This window comes from Anabas testudineus, chromosome 16, assembly GCF_900324465.2.
Source record: "Anabas testudineus chromosome 16, fAnaTes1.2, whole genome shotgun sequence".
Lineage (NCBI taxonomy): Eukaryota > Metazoa > Chordata > Actinopteri > Anabantiformes > Anabantidae > Anabas > Anabas testudineus.
In genome coordinates, this window is record NC_046625.1 from 3826220 (window position 1) to 3848053 (window position 21834).

The window sequence follows — 21834 nt, forward strand, 5'->3', positions numbered from 1 at the left end:
TATTAATCATCCAAGTCTCTTTACTAAACTAAATGTCAATCATTTGGCTGCAACAGCTTCATTAATGTTTAGCTTTTTCTGTTTACTCATTTACAAATTGAATCATTTCACAAAATTATTTTACAATGATTTTAGCTGATGATTTACTTTAATGAAGAAATTTATGTCTTTATAATCTGCCCACAATTGATTCCTCCACCTATAATCTGTGGAACTGCATATAAAAGGCTTTGTTTTTCCAAGCTGCTTCCAGATTTTCTTATTATTCTACAATTAAATTGAGCCATCTCTTGCTCAGTTTCATATTTCTGCTCCTAAAGAGAATCATTTCAGGTCCTGGACAGAACAATCAGATCCAGCTCCTCGGCTCCCGTCAGTGAAGTGATGTCTAAGGAGCTCTGCAGCAGTTAAAGTGTGAGAATGGAAACAAGCAGGTCGGAAAAGGATGTGAATGTGATATTTAGTTTATGCAAAATCCAACTCTTTGGCTGAGGCGGTTTTGATGGAAAACGCAGCATGTGGACCATCTGTTCCAGTGATTTGGAGAGGTGACTAATGAAATATCACTGACCGGCCAATAGTGAACTTCCATGATTAGCTCATCAGTCTACACCCCGGCCCCTGTTCTAGAAAGAGGGAAAACAAACACTGAGGAGGCGCTTTTCCAGCTTTAAGATGTTTCACATTATTTGTGTTTGCATCAAACACCAACAGACCAACAGGTCCATGATACTGGACCTCAACAGATGGTGAGACCCCTCAGAGTCCTGAGAGATTAAACAAGAGAAAATAAAAAGATAGCAGCCCCAAAAGAAGCTTTAGTGAAGCCCACACTGAGTTAACTGAGTTAAATCTACGTTGAAGCTGGAGGGAGCTGCAGTCCAGTCCCACTGACAGATGTGTGCAGAGGTTCGGGTCATGAGAAGGTGCACAGCTGATGCCCCTCCTAACGCCATGTGATGCTGCAGCACTTGGAAGTCAGCCGCTGCAGTCTCAGCCGACAGCTCCACCGGTCCTCCAAGGCTTGACTTTGACCAGCCTGCAGAGCCGCTGGGTTTCCTCCAGCCTCGGTCGTTTTGGGTCGGAACACGTTGACACTGCTCCTCCGAGCAGACACAGGAGTTCGGGTAAAGCGGAGCCGGCGGTCGCGCTGTTTGGAAGTGAAGTCTCTGACCGGCCTCTGCAGGACGATGAGACTGGAAACAGTTTTCAGACTCCTGCTGGACGTTGTGTTTTTATTTCCTAACGCAATGCACGCTCAAACAGGTAGGTTCAAGTCCTTCACAAACCCTTGATCAGAACAGTTTCAATAACTATTTAACTTTAATAATATTAGTGGGATGCGACATGTTTTCACAAGTTTAGTGGATAAAATGTGGTCAAACTGCTCCATGCTCCTTTCTTCTGTCAGAAAAACAACAATTTACTAAACAAATGTGAAAAAAAAATCTGATTTAATCACTAGTTACAGTCTAAAAGGTCCACTAACAGTATTTGTCCCTCTACCAAAAATACTCCACCTTCATCCATCATCTGGATGTTGTTCAGTGTCACATTCCTCCAAGTCTCATGGTGAGATTGTAATGACAAGTAGTTCAGTGTGTGTTCACCCTCATGGGCTTAAGGCCCCCAGCGAAGAGGACTACACTGACCAGACGCTGAGTATGAAGGATATCTGAGCAGCTCTGACAGCTCCTGTCATCTCCATCAGAGGCTCGTGTGTCCATCACCACTGGAATATCACCTTTCATGTGACCTCTCAGGTCAGGGCCAGAAAAGAGGCTGGTTATCCTCGGTTCCAGTGAGTGGAACCTTCTTTCTCTCTGCTGTCACTTTTGAAGCCTCTGTGGTCATGCTTCTATGATCACATGGTGGTGTTCAAGCTTCTCTCCTTCTTATTTAGCCAGCTGTGTGCCGCCAACCCTCAGAATCTTTATTACATTTCACTTCAAAAACATAAAGGGTTTGGTTTGCTACTGTTTACTATTCTTGTGACATGTTGGAAGACACAGATGGATGGGATGTTTTTGGGTTTATTATTGGTACAAATGGGACCTAATAAATACGCCATCCAGTTTATTTTGTTGTTAATTAAGCTTGGGGGAAGTCCAACAGTAGCAACTGCAAAGAGGAGGTAATACTAGATGCACAGCTAAATAAATACATATAGACCTACAGTGAGTTGAAGTGCCCATTCATTCTAGATATAACTTGGTAGTGAGCGTCAGAAGTCATATGTTATTCAGTTAGTGAAGCTGTAGTACCTGTTAGGAGCAGTGTGACGTCTCTCTCCTTTTGAATAGTTTAAGGACTTCCATAAAAAAGCATGTCTTTTATTTAGGTTTTATTTTTGTTAAATACCTCAATCAAGACTTATTCTAGAAGGGATCAAATTAAGAGGAGCCCCCCGTTTTAAAGTCACACTTGACTTCAATCTGATAGTATATACAGACGAAGCAAAAGTTTCCAACAGATCTTTAACCACAAACTAACAATCCTAAGAACGTCCTTTCTTGATGAGGCAGTGTGCATGAAACCATATCACAAAAAAATGGACCATATGGACATTAGCAGCCACTTCCTGCTGGGAAAATCCCATAATAATGATGCTGTAATGTTTGGCTTCAAGTTTCTCTTGCTGGTGTTTCAAGGTCTTAACAAGAGTCTGCTCATTATTATAACTTATTAAACAAAAAGACCAACTAATTCATATGATAACTGCAGATTACATGTGACTCCATTTCAACTCCCTATGTTACAGAGCTACAGAGCTTATTACTTCATGTAAATAAGTGGAAATTAGCAGATGTAAGCTTTCATCGAACAGTAGTTTAAAAGCTTCTAGAAGTTATTTAATGTGTAGCTGTATGTCGCCCTTCAAACCTCCAGTTTAGACCTGTGACAACATCTTCCCAATAAATACAACTATACAAACAGCTGAAACATGATAACTAAAAGAAAATGTAATAAATAGGAAATGTGCTGGTCTATTTTGGGAGTTAGCCAACATTTAACTTCATCAGAGTTTCTACATCTACATAATGCAGCACTGGCTCAGTTTGTACCGCAGTCATCCATGAACCCAGGGGTCAACTGCACAGAATTGTTGTGTCTTTTTTTCATGAATCCAGTTTTATTTCTTGTATTTCTGTGTTCATCTGTACAACTAAATGTATTCATAACCATCATGATAATGATGATCTACAACTTGCTGGACAGCACTTTACCTCTTTATGACCTTTGGAATTCCGTTGGAAATATTTATCTTAAATTTAGACCAGCTGGAGAGTGAATGTCCACAACCGATTACTTGGCCTGCAGAAAACCTTCCAGATATGTGATCACTGGTACTGACAGTCCTGGGGAACATCCAGTGCTAATGTTGTCTCTCTGGCTGTACTTGCAGTGCTCCCTCCAGAGTGTGAGCCAGGCGGCCACTCCATCCTCCAGAACCCCTACCGTAGCACCACCTTCAGCTCCAGCTGGCTGCAGCAGTCGGCCCTGCAGGACTTCATCTGTGACCACTCCCTCATTCCGGGCTGGTACCAGTTTCAGATATTTGACAAACCGGCCAGCATGCCCACGCGATGTGTGGAGGTAAATGACGTTTTCTTTAAAACAGCTATGCAATGACACAACGAGTCAAAGTGTCTTGCTGTTCCTTCTTGTTAATCTTCAAACCATGCTAAGCTAATTGCCTGGGGACTCTACTGTCATTTTAGTACAGATGTGAGAATGATATATTATCTATTTATCTACGAGAACATGAAGATGTGCATTTCATAAACTATTCCTGTAACATGTAGAGCTGTTAAAAGTTTGCTGAACATACAAGAGTTTCACACTCAAGTCATACTTCAGGTGGCCCAGTGTTTAACTACTGCATTTGTTGGAAAAAACATTCACTTTATAACATATGTCACTGTTGTGTCGTCTTTTTAGTGTGATGTGAGGAGTATCACACAAGTGACCCCATGCAGAAACTCTAGGTGGCATCTGCTGTCACTTTAGTGTGTCACAAATCATGATGTGCGTGTGCAAGCGTGGGTACATATGACTTTGGGAAGACATACAGTTATTGGTGTATGTGTACATGTTTATGAAGGAGAGTGCAAGGAGAGCTGGAATGTGTCTCGTTTCCTGCGGGCAGCCTGCTGTGAGGAGCCTGCAGGATCCATCTGAAGTGTCAGCCTCCCTCTGCCTTCCCAGAGCATCGCTGCTCTCCCTGGGTGATGGATATCCACAGGAGTGGGTGGAGGAAGGAAGACAGGATCGCTGTGAACATGTGTTACATAATAAGGAGACGTCTTTATGATGATGGCACATAAATGGCCAGATTTGTCAGGCCATGAATTTTCTCAAAGGGGAAGTAACTGTGACAAACTGTAGCTTTGTCAAACACATACCCAGATTTTTGGCCTTTGTGCAAATGTGTTCAGTTCTTTTTTATTATTGTTTTCAAAAAGTCAAACAATAGTTTCATTTTCCTTTTGTGAAATTCACATTTTTCTGATGTTTGGAGAAACAAAGTCAGCTTTATTGGACATGTATGATTGGACGCCATTTTGACTGCAGTTATTTCCAGCAGCTCAGTGTATTTACATGCACAATGTTGTTTCAGCTTATTATTCCAAAAGATTTTACTTTCCTGTAATCAGCAAAATTTGTGTTGGGTCCCACAAGCATAAGACATTATGATTATTAATAACAGTAATACAAAAGCTTTCATTAACCTGTTTGATCTGTGTCTCTTTCTAACATCCAGGTGAACCACTGTGGCACACAGGCCCCTGTGTGGCTGTCTCTCGGTGCAGGCGAGTCCCTTCCTGGGCCTCTGGAGGTCAAACAGCTCACAGCCTGCGCTGCCTGGCAGTTCTTCCCTAGTAGCACCAAGGACTGCTGCATGTTTCGCATCCCTGTCACAGTTCGCAACTGTGTAGACTTCTATGTTTATCTGCTCCAGCCCACGCAGGGATGCATGGGATACTGTGCTCAAGGTATTTCAGTCCAGAGAAACCCAGTCTGATCTGAGATGTTTTATTGATAATGGAGACAAACTAAACTTGCAAATCCATTCAATATTAAAAATGATTGCTCTCCTTTTTATCTAACAGAGATGTCGGACTCTTTACCCACAATCTCACCGACCTGTAGCCCTGATGAGGCGAACATCGACGGAGCATGTAAAAGTGAGGACCCTGCTGCTGTTTTTATGGCGTACGCTTGTCTCCTCTTGTTAGGTCACACACCAAAACAATCAGGACGTCAGGCAGTTGCCATGCAGTCAGGAATGCATCGGCGGCCCCCTCACCTCTCGTCTTAATGAGCTGAGCATGTGTCCCGGTGTTCGCTGGGTTTTATCTCCATGGTGACGGCCCTCAGCCAGGTCATGAATTATGCCTAATGATGAAGGAAGATGGCAGAAAGAAGGAGGGAACTTCAATTAGAGATAGATGAAAGTTGACTGAACATAGTGATTAACGTGTTTTAAATAGTGGACTACAGGCTGCTGTGAGGTTAGTGTTGTACTTTCAGACCTCACTGAATATTATCAGTCTGCTTATATGTAAGAATTCACATTATTCAGATAAAGCTGTTTCCTTCTGCATGAAGATTTTGCAGCTTTAAAACTAAAATTTAGATTCTGTGATTGCTTGTCACTAAAAACAGTCCTCCTGTCAGATTTCAGGCCAAAAAAAGGGTTTTTACACAACATGAACAATTAACATAAATATAATGTAATCTGACACACTATCTGTGCTCCTCTCCTGTCAGCCGAGCAGCCTCCCACTCCATCTGTCCCAGTGATCGTGTCCGAGCTGACAGGTGACACCGTCCACCTGAGGTGCAGCTTCGACTGCAGCTCCAGCAGCGCTCTGGGTTTTGTTGTGGCCTGGTCGCGCCTCTCACCTGACGGCACGAAGGAGGAGCTCAGACGGGAGACCACCATCCAGACCTCGGCCCTCATCGAGCTGGATGGCTTCAACCTCCGCCTGGGGGATAAGGTGTGATTTCAGGAACAGTTCGTTAAAGTCTAGAACAAAATAGAAGTTTTGAGGCCTCAAAAATAGACAAATCATACTGTCGTCATCTGTCTTAGCTCTATGCTAATAACTCTGGGCTAATGAAGGTCAACAGAGAGGGCTAGCTGCAATCTGATCTGAGGCGAGTATTTAAAAACGAGGTTAGGTTAGCCCTAATTGATGTTGGCTTCCTTTTAGCATTCAACACTAATGTTCGTTTATGATTTCTATGAGCAATGAACTAATTACAACTATGTGCTAATGGAAGACACATGTAATTGTTCCTTAGCGGCCATAGTGTTACCACCTGGCGCTAGCATAAAGATGGCTAACGGCTAGGGCTAACTCAGGCTAGGCTAATGGCGCCAAGTAATAACAGCCCTTCAATCTTGAACCAGGTGCAAATTAAAGTATTACACTAGGTTAAACCAAAGCAGGTTACTTAACCTGAGTTCAGTTCTGTGTATGAGTAAAAACTAGTTTAGTGTATTTAGTCGTTTATCTTATTGTTAGCTGGTGCCATTAGCTTAACCTAAATATAGCTAGGGTTAACTAGGGTTGAACTTGTTTTAGACTTGTAACACTAGCTATTAGCCATCGAAAGCTAATGGTTAGCAATAACAACCCAATTTCAGTCCTATGTTTATAAAATAGGTTTAACTTAGAGTAAGCTGTTAGTTATATTTGGTTTGTTATTGTTATGAGCACTGCGATTTTGTTCATATCAGGCAAATGAAAGCTAACTAGTTCATTCTTATATAACCTATATAACTTAAGCTAAAACTTAATCTTTTCAGACATGGGACTATGAGCTCAGTGTTTATGAACTGTCTCAACCGTTTTTGTATTTATTTTTATCATGTTATTTCCTGTTGTGGTCATTTTCTACCATGCTTTTGTTTGTTTTTTTAACCCAAGTCCTTGTCTGAGGTACGCTCACATCTGGATTACAATTAAGTGGTTAGAAAATCTGTCTAAAATATACAAATCATTGGAAACGTCACTATCACTCTCTCGCTCCTTCTCTCAGATTTACTGCTCCTGCTCCAGTTTCCTTTTGGACTCGCCAGAAATCCTGGGTGCATCAGTGGAAAGTCAGGAGTTCTTTGCTGGAATTAAGGTATATCACAATAAGCAAAAATCAGGTGTTGATAAAGCATCTATGTACAAAAAGAGAAAAACATTATAGTTCTGTTTTGTACAGCTGACACCAGAGGCCAGCACTATTTCTGAGGATGGGAGACTATATGAGTTGGTTCTTGAGAGCGCAGTTCCTGTCCCATGTTTGGAGGACTCCTCTCCTGAACAGTGTACTCTGTCCCTGGAGCTCAGAACAACCAGTGAAGGTGAGTAATTAATAAATGAGAATATGTTCCAGGCTCTGTGTTACCTAATTGTAATTGATTATGTAGGAATAAACCACCCTGACCTGTTACCATTATGGAATGTACTGTACAAACTTAGAAAGTATTTTCCTGTTCAAAGCGTGGCTTTAATTCATTTATAGAACAAATTCTTGATTTTCATTTGCTTTTTTTTTTTTGTACAGCTGCGCTTAGAGCTTACAAATTCTTACAAAGACTATAGTTTTTAAACAGTGTTAATTTTTACTGTACTGTCTTGCCTTTTTCCTGTTACATCTTCATGCAAATAAACTACTAAATTCTTTCTTGTTGTACCTTAGAAGGATATTTGGGTGCAGATCTATCTCTGTCCTCTTGTGTTTTGGATCTGTTCCGGAGTCCCTGCAGGGATGGGGTTTGTAGCCGGGCTGTGGTTCACTTCAGTGCCATCACAGACTTTGTGAAAGATGACAACAGGACAACTCACATTTCTGTGAAACCCATTGTCACACCAAGCTTTCTCTGGAGTGGGTACTCGCCAGAACCTGTTCAGGTAAACAGGTCTAAATTCTTAAATACAGTAACAGTACCAGCACATTCCTGTTCTTGTAATGTACTATATATTTTATTGTAAGAAGGGATGAAATCAATCTCTCATTTTCAGATAAAGGTAAAGGATGTTCCCTCAGCCTACTGCTACTCATTTACTGATCCTCACATCATCACATTTGATGGCAGGTACTTCAGTTTCTTAACAGAAAAGAAAAAATATTTATTTGGTCAATATAAACCACCAGACAAAAAGGTCTATAAATATATTTCTTCATTTATTTACAGGCACTATGAGAACTATCAAATAGGCACCTTTGTTCTGTATAAAAGCACTTTCTGGCCTTTTGAGGTGCACGTCCGTCAGTGGGAGTGCGGCAGCGTGGTGCATGCTGCCTCGTGTGTGTGTGGATTTGTTGCAAGGGGAGGTGGTGATGTTGTCGCTTTTGACATGTGCAATGGAGAAATGGGTGAAACCAAACCTCATCTGTCAGTGAAAAACAGAGACCTGAGCAAGAGCAGTGTCCGGATCACAGAGTCCTACCAGGGACGCAAAGTCACTGTGAGTGAGAGCGATTGTTACATACAAATCTACAACAGTGTCAAATACAACTGATACACGTGTCATTCAATTAATAAAATATTAAGATTTTTCACATCACTTTTGTCCCCATGTATATTATGTAACTTATCATATTTTGATGAAACATATAAAACCTGTTTACAGCCCCATCAACTTTCAGAGCACTTCCAGAAAAATTTAGAGCTTTTTTTATTGGAAACATCAATATCAAGTTCAGAGAAGGACTAAGAAGAGAAAAGATGTTCATTTGACTAAACTCATGCAATAAAAAAAAAATAAAATAAAATAATAATAATTAAACCTTATCCTTTGACGGTTTGAGACGGATAACACACACAAAACACAATAATTAAAGAGCTTAAGGGGTGCTGGCAGGAGGAGTTTGAACCTTGGAAGGAGTCAGGTTTAATTAAGGAGTCTTAATTCCTAAAATGTGACAAACCCACGTACAGTTTAGCTTGATGCCTAATGTTAAAGATAAGATGACATGATAATCCCTCATATTAACCTGTTTTCAGATGACCTTCTCATCAGGAGCATTTGTTCGTGCAGATGTGTCAGACTGGGGAATGAGTCTGACTCTTAGAGCCCCTGGATCAGACCGCAGTCATACCAAGGGCCTATGTGGGACCTATGACGGACAGCCAGACAATGACTTCCAATCAAGAGGGGGCACCGCTCTCGAGGATCTACATACTTTTATCTCAGAATGGAGGTGTGAGTTTTTTTGGGAGGTTTTACACTCCTATGTCTATAGTCACATTTACAAAGGTTGTTATGTTACCTAATGACATAATATGTAAAGAGTAAATGTAAAGTGTCATATCTTATTTCTAACAAGCTTTTTTTTTTTTTTCCCCCTCCGTAAGACTCCCTCCAGGCACCAGCCTGTTTGACACCATGCCGTCCCATATGACCACACCGAACCCCCGTAAGTATTGTACCTGTCAGACTGAGCCCCACCATACATCGCCAAGAGCTCAAAATCATCCAGATGACTCCTCTGACTCTACCTGCTCTAGTCATGGCAAAGTGCATCTCCTCAGTATCATCCCGACACTAGATGTCACAGCTGAGTACATTGGCTCAGTGGAACTTGTCAAAGGTGAAGGAAATCAAAGACAGTTGCTTCCTCTGGGTCGCATCAGCCAAAACACTCAGATTCAAAGTCACAGAGGGTTGCCTTTGAGAGCCTCAGGGGATGGAGTTCCAAATTCATCTCTCCAACAGCACCACAGAGGCAGGCGGCAGACTCCCCGTTACATCTCCAGCACGACGCACCAAAGCCTCAGCCAGTCTGATCTGGAAGGCTTGTCCTACTTTTTCCCAGAGGACGATGAACCAGCAGTTCAACCACAGACTCTTCTGACATGGCCGACACCTTCTGGTCTGACTGAGGAACAGGCCAGAATTCAGTGTCAGCAGGCTGTTGTAAACTCAAGCATAGCGTTAGGCTGCAGGCGCCTGTTAGAAGATCAGATCCTTAGTCATACAGTCACTATGTGTGTTATTGACCTCCAGCTGAAGGATGAACAGTTGTGGCTAAATGCTACGTTACCACTGCTGGAGAATGAATGTGAAAGAAGGGTCTTGGAGGAGAGAAGGAGAGAGGAAGAGTACCGAGATGTTGTGGCTGTTCTCAGATGTCCCAATCTGTGCAATGGGAACGGCCAGTGCTTGGAGTGGGGTTGTGTGTGCTTCCCGGGATTTGGCTCCTTTGACTGCAGTGTGCTGTCTGGTAACATGCAACCAATCAACTAACATTAACTTATTGCAGATACAGGTGGATCTCAACAAACTAAAATATCACAAAGAAGTAATGCAATAACATTTTGTAATTTAATTTAAAAAATAAGTTACATTATAGATTTATTACCAGTAAAGTAAAAATATTTCAAGCCTTTTTTGTTTTAATTTCAGTGATAACAGCTTACGCCTCATTTAATTTCAAGTTTGAGTACTTTTCTATTCATACAGTATAAATTTAATGCATCTCTCTCTTGTTCAGTACATGCAGCCTCAATCATAGAGAAGACTGTTGACTTGAAAGCTGTCCAGAAAACTATCAGCACCTTCCAACAGGGTGGAAAGTTGGCTAGAAGGTAGAAGTGTGGTACGAAAAGGTGCAAAGCCGCAGTCTTAAGAGGATTTTAAAGTAAACCTGAATCAATAACTTGAGTTTCCCCAGGTGTTTGGTGACTGTGTTTGACTGGACAGCTAACTAGTCTACCCTGAGCCCCATAAAGCAGTTTATGTTATTGTCAAGTGGAAGATAAGAAACACCCGACGCAACAATACAGATGAGCTGAAGGCTGATGTCAAAACAGCCTGGTGTTCACTAATGCCTCAACAGAGCCACGGGCTGATTTCCTCCATTCTGCACCACATGGATGCAGTAATTTATGCTGAAGGAGCACAGACAGTTAAATAAGTTAAATATTTTTAAATTGTACATAATTATTTTTGATTAATGGTAAGAAATATGAGGATTTTTGATTCTGATGAGATGTAGGCTGTTATCATCTAATCACCTTAAAACAAGAAGGGCTTGAAACTGTTCACTTTATCATTCATTGAATTCAATTACAAAGGAAAAAAACTAATTGTTTCTCAGTAGTCTAACTTGTTTAGATGCATCTGTATATTTAAAATGACATATAATATATTATGTTCAAAACCTGCTTTTGCAAAGATGCGATAACATTTAGCAGTCAGTTGTATTTGTAGTTTTCCAGTGCACCGTCATGATCTCTGATTGCACAACATGTGGTTTGTAATTTGGCCTGAATTCTCTGGTCTTAAGAGTCTCGTCTGCACTTTTTGTTGTTCATCTTGTGAAGACCAGATCCCAGAGATCATTGAGCTGGACAAAGGGGGCCTATGTGATGTCCGACAGGGAGACTGCTCCACTGTCCAGGTCCAAGGTCAAGGCTTCAAGGATTCTTACGAGCTCAAGTGTGAGTTTGTTAAAGAAAAGGTACTCGTTCTTACGCTTGTATTTCTGTTTCGTTTTTTTTTTTTTTTTTTTTTTTTTTTACCTTATGCGGTGTGTAGGTGTTTTCTTTTCTGGCACTTCCTCAGATAATAAAACTAGTAAGCTGCTCTGCTTAGACTGTTCCACACACAAAAAACACAAAACATCTGAACACAAAATAGCTTATTTGCCAAGAAGAAATATACTTGCCAATACACAGATAATGTAGAGAGTCAGACTTTATTTGTTGCCATGTTTTGTTGGACATTATCTTTTTTTTTTTTTAATTCGTATTCAAAAATCCTTTTGTGTGAGAGTTTCTGTAGCTCTGATTGCTGAGCTGGGGAGGAAGCAGGTTTGGTTTGAAAAAGGAAATAAGTGATAAATCTCTTTCTCTCCACTCTTTTTCTGTGTGTATTGTCAAGTTTATGGATGGAGAGTGGATTTTGGATGAGCCCCTGTTTGTCCTGGCCACCTTCCTGGATGCAACAGCCCTGGAGTGCCAGCTCCCCCTGGAGGACAGGTGGACCCCTGCAGCCCTGGACCTGGAAACCATGACAAACAGACCACTGGCTCGCTGGCAGATCAAAGTTAGTCACATTTTCTCTAATTTCTGTAGTGCACTCTGGTGAAAGTAAGAAAAAAGATCAAAATGTTGACTAATTCTTGGCCATCTTCTCTCAGGTTTCCTCTTTTTGCTCTCTCCCCTGTGCGATTCTCTAGTCTTTTTCAAATTAGAGAAAGTCAGTGTTGTTGTTGCAAGATCTTTAATTTGTAAATCTGCTGTGGCGCACAGAAACGGACAGTTTAGTCATTTTTCTTAGTTGGCTAAAGTTTTGGAAAGGGTCCATAGAGTCCAGGTTTATGTTTTTTAGAAGGAAAATAAACTGGAAAGCTGTGGAAACTGGTTGATTTGAGATCGAGTAGAGGGTACAACAAATAACGCTTTGGAGCAATTGGATGTTACATGTCTATTGCTTGTACTGTAAATATTCTTTTAAATGCTTAACATTTGGGAATGCTGTCGACCTTGTTCAGTTTATTTGTTTAATTCCTTTTCCCAGTGATCCACAGTTATCAACCCTCTTCTGACGGCAGGTATCCAATGACGGCTACAGCTACAGTAACGCCAAGATACTGACTCTGTACGATGGAGCCTGCCAGACCTGCAGCCTCAACAGTGAAGTCTTCTGTACCTTGAAGGTGAGGCATCTTTCTTTATACTGTTTTAAAAGTAATATATGGATCAAAAAGTAGCACAGTCTCCAAAGATTACAACTTTGACTGTAACATATTCTACCACCCTCTCAGCCCAGTTATGTTTTGTTTGAATCAGTCTTCATCATGCAGCTCTAAATAGTACAGTGACTGATTTGCTTATAATTTAGGGCTGAATGTGTGATATATATTCTTTAACACAGGAAATAATTAAGATATTTTTCCTCATACCAAATGAGCGTTTGAACAAAACTGGCATTTTCTGTACAGTGGTAATGCATTTGTATTTGTTTGCCAAACAGCATGTTTCATGTTATGAACAGTACGTTTAAGGAAAAAAACACTGAACCTAATTATTTTGTAATAAATTGTCTTTCATTCCCAGGAGAAAACCTGCAAGATTGATGGTCTATGTTACACTGAGGGAGAGTCCAATCCCAGCAGCCCCTGCCTCACGTGCCGCCCAGATTCCTCCAAACACACATGGTCCATAGCAGAGAGTAAGTAATCAAAGATGTTAGTGTTTCTAATCTGCTTTGTCTCACGGCTCATTCACTTTCTCTTAAACAAAACAGGAAAAGTATAAACCATCCTGAAGTTTTTAGTGTGTCACTTCATCAGTGGAGCTGACGTTGGGCAGCCATCACTCGGTTTTGGGGCTGGTAGTCGCTCAGGGCTGTTTTTATAATTTGTCAGCACCTCTGTGCAGATTGAAGCCATTGAAGTTGCTTCAGTCCCCCCGGCGCTGATATGAGGACAGCTTACCTCATTGTTACCCTTTTCTGAACAACTTTACTTCTTCAACTTAAAGTAGGTCACACGGTACTCTGAGAAAACATGTTTCATTAACGTGACAGGAGTTAAAGGAAAACGATGACAGGGAAAGGTGATGATTATTGGTTAGGCTGATTATAGTTATTCATAAACATACATATACCATCATTCAGGCATTTCATCATGCATGCACTAAAGCAGTTATTTGTTTATAATAACTACTGGCCAGTGCTGTTTGAGGTGTATACCTAATTAAAAGTAGTATTTATTTAATACTTACTTTTCACCATCTTTGTATTTCCCATCAGAGAACGAACCTCCAGTACTGCAGCCATTGCCATTTCATCTCCGGGCCTTTCAGGGAGAGAATTTCATCTACCAGCTACAAGCAGAGGACAATGAGGGCTCTGCAGTTCACTTCACACTGATATCAGGTCCTGAAGGTGTATCCCTGTCTCCGTCCGGCCTGTTGATGTGGAAGGCCACTGTTGAAAGCACAGATACACACATTTTCCAGTTTACTGTGACTGATGACTGTAATGCTGAGACCAGAGCCTCGGTGCAGGTACATTTATTTATTTCTTATTGTTGTGACCCGCTTTTACAGTTTTTACATGATAAGTTTTGAAGTGGAAAAAGAACAAAAGTACATGAGGTCTGAATCATTAATGTTTAGAGGAACATTTTAAGAGTCTAAAGCACACTCTTCTAGTTGTGGAAAGTCTGTTTCCAATAAAACAACCATAATCACAAAGCAGCTTTGTTGCAGCAGAGGGGGTTGTTATTTGTTCAACTGCAACATTTTTTGAGGAAGATTTAGTCTTTCTTGGGATGTCCAAAAGTAGGAAACGTTTAGTCACAGCGTTTGACTTTAGGTCTTTGTTCCTTCTTCCCATTAGAGGCAATTTTCTACTCAATGCATATGTGTATCACAAATTTCATACTACAGTACATGCCAATATAAAGCAGGTTTTCAGTAAATACTATGCACACAGGAAATAAAATATGCTCACAGATTAAACCTGCATCCAAAAAGCAGGAAGAACCTTAGGTGGAAGAGGTCAAGAAAATAGTAATTAAGTAAATATTCTGTAGATTTTCTATAAAAATTTTAAAATGTAGGTGCCAGAGCCAAAGACGTATAATTAAAAAATACTAGAGGAGTAGTCTTTAACTGTTGATAAATACCTGGTTGAGGGATAAAATTCAGACACATAAAATAAACTGTCCTGTCAGAACACTGTTTCCAGGTTATAAACCAAGATGTCTGCAGTTCAGGTTGTAATCAAACTATGACTGAACCAATAAGACGGCTGTTTTTTCTTTTTTCTCCTAGGTGTCTGTGCGCTCCTGTGAATGTCTGAATGGAGCTTCTTGTGTAACTAACGTCAACCTACCTGCTGGCAGTGGGGAATACTTGTGCGTGTGTCTCGAAGGATTTAAAGGGGAGCGGTGTGAGGTGGACATTGACGACTGCAAACCCAACCCCTGCAGATTGGGCCGCTGTATTGACGGCCCCAACTCTTTCTCCTGTGTCTGCCCACCTGGAATGACAGGTAGTGATCGATTGGTAGAACGAGGTGCACCAAGCAAAATACTCACCGTCTTGATTGTTTATGTGTTTTGTGTTTTCAGGCCGTACATGTAGAGAAGATATAGATGAGTGTGCCTTTCATCCTTGTTTCCCTGGAGCTGTTTGTAACAACACAGTGGGCTCCTTCATCTGTGGAGCTTGTCCTCAAGGATACAGTGGGGACAGAGGAAACTGCTCTCGTAAGTAGTATACCTTTTAGAGTTGAGAGTTTCATCTGTTTAAGGATAAGATGGATGATATTCTATATTTTTTATTATCAACAATCACATAAAGAGATCAAAACCAACATTTTGTTAGTCTCTCTGTATGTTTCTGTTCCTACTGAACGTATCTTTTTAAAATTGCTTTTGTATCCTTATGCTTTGTTTCCAAGCTTATCGTCAAACGTCAGTTAAAGCTGTGACCTTACCACCAAGAATTCTGCAGGCACCACTGAGGCCCAAACCCTCAGGCCCGTCGCCGTGCAGCAGAAAGCCATGTCACCCAGGCGTTCAGTGTTTTGAGAGCACCCATGTCTCTGCGGGCTTTGTCTGTGCACCATGTCCTCATGGTTTCCATGGAAACGGGCAAATATGCACACCAACAGGTGAGTGAGACTTTTAATTTGAAAGGACATCGGTGACTTTATAAAGATATTAACTGAAATCAGATTCGAGATTCTTGACATTGAATGATGGATCATGTAATGATGAAAAACCGAGGTTATATTTATGTTTTTTCAAGTCATATCTTCTAACTTCCAGTGTTTTACAGGAAAGGAAACTGCTGCCAACCGAGCAGATCATGTTGACATCACGCCCCCTTCCTCCTCCTCCTCATCTCCCACCTTACCGAGATGGCCCCATGACAGGAAGACAAGACCACAAGCCACCATCTCAACTATGAGGAGAGTGATTTCTACTGACAGACAGACCGCAGTCATCCCACACAATCAAACTGCAACCAGAGTCTTCACCCCCACTGTCCTCAGAGGTCAGCCTAGTGGGGTGGAGCTAACCCCAGCTCTCACCACCAGGGTCACCATGGGTTCACCCTCTCTGAATGTGACATGTGCTGACTCTCCCTGCTTCCCTGGAGTTCCCTGTGAGCCCACTGGCACCGGGTCCTTTAGGTGTGGACGCTGCCCGAATGGTTACACTGGGGATGGATTCATATGTAAAGGTAATAAGTGTTGGAGGAAATGCTGAGTAATGGTAAAGGAGTTAGATATGTGGAGACAAACATTCAAACAGCACAATAAGACAGCGCCAGGTAAAAAATTTACTTCTTCTATTACTGTCTGCGGTTTCTTCGGTCTAAAAGAAAGGAAACTCTAAAATCACATTTCTGTCTTTTAATCTTGTGTAATTATCTATAAAAACTATAATATATGTAAATATCTGTCTCCAGTTCAAAGACTTTGAAACACCATCTCTTTAAAATGATGTAAGATCAGATATGAACTACTTTTTAACTATTACTTAGAGAGCTAAATAAACAGTGTGTGTTGAGCTTTCAGCTTCAGCTCTGGTGAGTCATTCAGAGAGTGTTGGTCATCCATGTTTTAAAAGTGCTTGGAGCTCAGTGCCATTTAGTTTTACAAATATATTGATTTGATAAAATCCTGCACCAAAAAACAAAACAAAAACAAAACGGTTTGGTTATTTAAATACATTTTCAACTCGTAACTGAACTAAACTGTTATCGCTAACCAGCATCTTAAAAACCTGATACTGTATTCAGAGCTTTTTTGTGCTGCACACAAGGCACAACAATAAAACTAATTTATTGTGTAATTTATATTAAATATATGTTACTGTGTAACTGACATTACTGACTCTTTAAAGACTCTTTAGTTACTTGTGTTACAGTTTCACTTTATTGTAGTGTTCATTTAGCATTTTAATTTAATAATTACATCTTGATGCAACAGTGGCAGGTGTTCAACAAGACTTAAGAAGCTCATCAACTTCCTGGAGCCCAGAAGTCCTCATATTTCTATTACAGTATAAATAACATAAGGAAGTCATAAATTGTCTTGGACTTAAACGCTGTAGCTTGACCAACTAATTCAGTGTTTCTTTGTATGTATGTATTAAAATTGTAAATGTATTTAAATAAGTAAATGTTACCTGTTATTTGTTGCAGCTGTGTGCAGGTATCAGTGTGGGAGAAACATGGAGTGCATTCTGCCCAACACCTGCACCTGCAAGGAAGGCTACACTGGATACAACTGTCACATAGGTGAGAGTGAGAGGGCTTTAATACTGTGATTTAGTTAGTTTTACACTACATCTTGTGACTTGGTGGTGGAATGAGGAAGTCTAGGTGTGTATACAGATAAAGAAGTTGGCTAAGAAGAAGTGGGACACAGAGACTAGACAGAAGCACAAGCGTAGGTTAAGGTAGGGGTGGTGAAGGCCAAACAAAAGGCAAATGAAAAAAAGTTGGAAGGAGTACTTTGAAGAGTTGATGAATGAGGAAAATGAAATAGAATGAAGAGTAGAAGAGGTGACCATTGTGAGGCAGGAAGTAGCAAAGATTAGTATGAGTGAAGTGAGAGGAGCAGTGAATAGGATGGAGAGTGGAAAGGCAGCTTTCCTGATGACATACCTGTGGATGTATGGAGATTCTGACTAGTTTGTTTAACAAGATCTTGGAGAATGAGCGGAGCCAACTTTTAAGAACAATGAAGATGTGCAGAGCTGTGGCAACTACAGAGGAATAAAGCTGATGAGCCAAACAATGAAGTTGTGGGAAAGAGTGGTGGAAGCTAGGCTCAGGGCAGAGGTGAGCATTTGTGAGCAGCAATATGGTTTTAACCCTAGAAAGAGTACAACAGGTGCAGTGTTTGCTCTGACCTCTGACAGGGAACAGCCGAATGGAAAAGAAGTTTAGTTTTGTACTTTTTAATGAATCTACACACAGCACACAGTTTGAAGAACTAACATGAAACCTACTATCCAAAGATTCAGCTCTTTTAACTCTGTGACTGATATTGTCCATTAAAGCTTCCACTTTTCCTCCCTCTTAGCTTTGTGTCGACCTGACTGCAAGAACCAGGGGAAATGTGTGAAACCTAATGTGTGTGAATGTCCTGCGGGTTACAGCGGGCCCACCTGTGGGGAAGGTAACCTGAGCTCATTTATGCCTGTCTAACAGGCTGACACGCACTGCTCACAGTGTACTGATGAATATCTTAGTGTTATTTAAACTTTTGTGTCTGTGCGTAGCGAGCTGTGACCCAGCTTGTCAGCATGGCGGCACCTGTCTGGCCAGAAACCTGTGTACCTGCCCCTATGGCTACGTGGGACCCAGATGTGAAATCAGTGAGTTATTATAACAGTAAATAGTTTGAGTGGATGACAATTACGACTTGGTGATGTGTTTAAATTAACAAATGACTATGAGTTTGTATTAATGGAATTAAAGGAATAGTTCCAAATTTTAAAACGTACACACATTTGTCAGTATTGGATTGGACTGATGAACTCTCCTGTCTATGTTACACATGAGGCTTCAGCATTCAGCTGACTAGCTTAACTTGGCACAAACACTGGAATCTGGGAGAAACGGCTTATCAAAATTAAAAATTCTGCCAACCAAGACCTCCGAGTCCTGAATGTAATGTATTAAACTAATTTAATTTATCTGTCTCAGTGGTGTGTAACAGGCACTGTGAAAATGGAGGTGAATGTGTTTCTCCTGATGTCTGCCAATGCAAACCTGGCTGGTACGGACCAACATGTAACTCAGGTACTACATTAATGTGTGTGTTTTCACACTGCATTTCAAATGTTTTCTTTACGTGTGACACTGATCCAGTATTTTGCAGAGAAGAGTTTTAGTTGTCAGATCTAAATGTAGCATCATATATGTTCTGCAGCTCTCTGTAACCCTGTCTGTCTGAATGGAGGAACATGCGTTAAGCCCAACACCTGTGCCTGTCCTAGTGGCTTCTATGGATCCCAGTGTCAAATTGGTAAGATTTTTCTTTGTTTTTATGTTTATTATTCCACATTTTACTTCTCTTCTCGGTCTTATCTTGTCTCTTATCCAGCCACTAAACAATTTAAGATGTATCTTCGAATTGATCTGTTAAATAGTAAAAAAGCTCAAATTATTAAATATTTTTGCCAATTTAATCACTGATTAAATACTGTAGTTTTCCTTTAGTATTTTTCTTTTTTTTTTTTTTTTATTCAGACTTTACAGATTTTTATGACACATTCATAATAGCCAACTGGTTGGACATGATATTTTTGTGCATAATGGGTCTCATTCACCATTATCTTTTTAATGTTGAAAATGTGTTTTAATTGTTTGTATTTAGCAGAGTTAAAAGAAAGTTGAAGATGGTGAATGATTGGACTCCAAACTGAAGAAAAACTATAGTAGCTCTAAAGTGGAGGCAACTGTAATATTACAGTAGCGCCTGTAGTGGATTTTAAGTAACACGCACACAGACAAAAACATGCATTTGATGCTATTACTTACTACAAAACATTGGTGAAAGTTCGACTCTTTGTGAAACCTGCTCTAGTGAGTTTTAGGATGAACAGTTCCATCGTCACAGTTAAATATTGTTGTTTTTCAGCCGTATGCAGTCCTCCTTGTAAGAATGGAGGTCAGTGTATGAGGAACAACGTGTGCTCTTGCCTTGAGGGCTACACAGGAAAAAGGTGTCAAAAGAGTAAGTTGGTTTCTTACATAGTTGAATGCAAAGGTGTTCGTACTGCTTTCCATTGGCAGGTCCCGGTTAAAAATACTGTGACATATACGTGGTGATCTAATGTGTTGATAATTGTGTTCCAGGTGTATGTGAACCAATGTGCATGAATAAGGGCAAGTGTGTGGGGCCCAACACCTGTTCCTGTGCATCAGGATGGAGAGGAAAGAGGTGTAGCATACGTGAGTGACTCCGTATTTTATTCATACACACCAAATATAATAAAGATTGATTAGAGATAATAAAGCACGTCATCCAAAGACCCTAAACTTTATTGGATTAACTGTGTCAAACAAAAGGAAAACGCCTATTCACTGATAATTCCAAATCTCTAATGTACCTGTGTATAAAAGATGCCACTTCTGTGCAAGCATGGCTCAAATGAACTAAAAAAAAGAATCAGACACTTGTGATGTGGACAGAGAGTTGAGAGTTGCCATTTTGATTAAGTTAGTTGTCTGTTAGTAGTAAGAGGTGACCATGCAAGTGAAGATCATAGTAATACACTAACCGTAGACTGTTCTCACTGTAGCTGTCTGTCTGCAAAAGTGTAAAAACGGTGGTGAGTGTGTTGGACCAAACACTTGCCAGTGTTCCAGCGGCTGGGAAGGCCTGCAGTGTCAAACACGTGAGTCACATGATAAAATCTGAAAGAAGTTCGTTTTTTTACCTGAAGTACATTCATACCAGGACAAACAGTGGCGACAGTAAACTCCAGTTCTACCTCAATTTCTGCTAATTTGTAGTATTTTTTTCTATTTTTCTTTCTTTTTAAGTTTTCCTGGTTTTGTTGAGAGTGAGAGTTGCTTAAAGAAATCCTCTAATATTCATTTTCTCTCCAGCGGTCTGTAAACAGCCCTGCCTGAATGGAGGCAGGTGTGTGCTACCTGACTATTGTCACTGTCGGAAAGGATACAAAGGCCTGACCTGTGCGTTAAAGGTGAGAAATGGGATTACAGCTCAGATACAACACATGATTCTGTATGGCTCAGCAGGAAGAAGTACTAAACTGTGCTAATGATTCCAGGGTTAAATTTGAAAGTTTAATGTTAAACATCCTTGGTCCAGTACCTCATTCGGCTCTGAGAGAGTTGCAGCTTAGGAGAGGCAGACAGATTTCATCTAACACTGTAATACTGTATATATTCAAGGTTTCTGACACTGTCAGAAGAGTAATAAATGATTTAAAGTGACCTTCAGGGTTTTTCAAACATGTTTAGATAATGTATTTTTCAAGAAAATGTATACTAAGCTTTGTGACTTTCATGTAAACGATCACAGGGCTAAAGTTGAAATACACTGAGGAAATAGCCTCATGCTGAATGTGATGTGTTGTATGTGAAATCTCATTTGATTGACTTTGTTTACCTCCACAGGCATCACAAGCATGATGGGGAAACGAATGGAAATTAGATGAAAGGGAGACAAAATCACAAAGCTGGGAAGAGAGAATCCTAATTTGTGTCTGTGTGCATGTTTGTGTGTGTTGGTGGATTTTGACATGTCCTGGAATGTGTTCTAACAGAACAGACTTGATGTATTGCACTTGTCTTTTTGTCTCTGTACATCACTACCTCAAGGCTCAAAGGAACATGTCTAACGCATCAGAAGTGCTTCAGGTTTTTTTTTTTTTTTTTTTTTTTAACACAGATACTGTATGCAAGCGTTGCTGCACAGTATTACACAATATACAAAAAGGAAATTACAAAATAGTCTATTTTGATTGATCCTAGCCTGTAGGTTATCACAACCAAGCTTTTAGTTTTAGGTTTTCACTGTTTCATGTATTCAAATTATAGCTATAAACTAATGTGCACTGTTTCTAAAATACATGTACATCTGCTTGTGATTATGAGCAGATTGTACACAGTAGTAGCTTGTTTTTGACTGAAGACAAAAATTGCATTTATATATTGTTTCACATATTGCTTCAGTTTTACTGTGATGCCAAATGTGTATCACAGCAATGATCTCTTCTGTATGGGGTTTGTTTTCTAAAAATGATCTATTGATATCAGGACACACTGAGCTACAAGCTACGTGTGACAAAATAAAGATAATAAATGTT

General features: G+C 40.3%; 1 protein-coding gene across 3 annotated transcripts; it reads left to right on the forward strand.

Moving 5' to 3' along the window:
* The first annotated feature begins 714 nt into the window (after positions 1-714).
* Positions 715-21814, forward strand: vwde (von Willebrand factor D and EGF domains). 3 transcript variants are annotated; one of them, XM_026373119.1, is made up of 31 exons: positions 715-1266; positions 3407-3597; positions 4766-4997; positions 5115-5189; positions 5776-6005; positions 7054-7143; positions 7228-7369; positions 7711-7919; positions 8031-8104; positions 8204-8477; positions 9017-9213; positions 9368-10236; positions 11339-11475; positions 11898-12062; positions 12571-12675; positions 13076-13190; positions 13773-14029; positions 14801-15020; positions 15100-15237; positions 15432-15644; positions 15812-16219; positions 17186-17281; positions 18072-18167; positions 18271-18366; positions 18698-18793; positions 18924-19019; positions 19635-19730; positions 19853-19948; positions 20299-20394; positions 20609-20706; positions 21143-21814. In XM_026373119.1, exons 1-31 carry the CDS (start codon positions 1191-1193, stop codon positions 21155-21157), a joined length of 5298 nt encoding a protein of 1765 aa, XP_026228904.1. In that variant the 5' UTR covers positions 715-1190; the 3' UTR covers positions 21158-21814. The 3 variants fall into 3 exon arrangements, with proteins under 3 accessions (XP_026228904.1, XP_026228903.1, XP_026228905.1); XM_026373118.1 differs by having other exon boundaries at positions 716-1266; positions 7708-7919; XM_026373120.1 differs by lacking the exons at positions 19635-19730; positions 19853-19948; positions 20299-20394; positions 20609-20706; positions 21143-21814 and adding an exon at positions 19371-19526 and having other exon boundaries at positions 1191-1266; positions 7708-7919.
* Positions 21815-21834: the final 20 nt, after the last annotated feature.

What these genes read in the sequence shown, in the direction of transcription:
- vwde (XM_026373118.1), top strand. Translation starts at nt 1,191, where the DNA reads ATGAGACTGGAAACAGTTTTCAGACTCCTGCTGGACGTTGTGTTTTTA. An exon ending in CATGGGATACTGTGCTCAAG is followed by an intron (nt 4,998 to 5,114) that starts GTATTTCAGTCC and finishes TTTATCTAACAG; the next exon opens with AGATGTCGGACTCTTTACCC. An exon ending in TGGATACAACTGTCACATAG is followed by an intron (nt 17,282 to 18,071) that starts GTGAGAGTGAGA and finishes CCTCCCTCTTAG; the next exon opens with CTTTGTGTCGACCTGACTGC.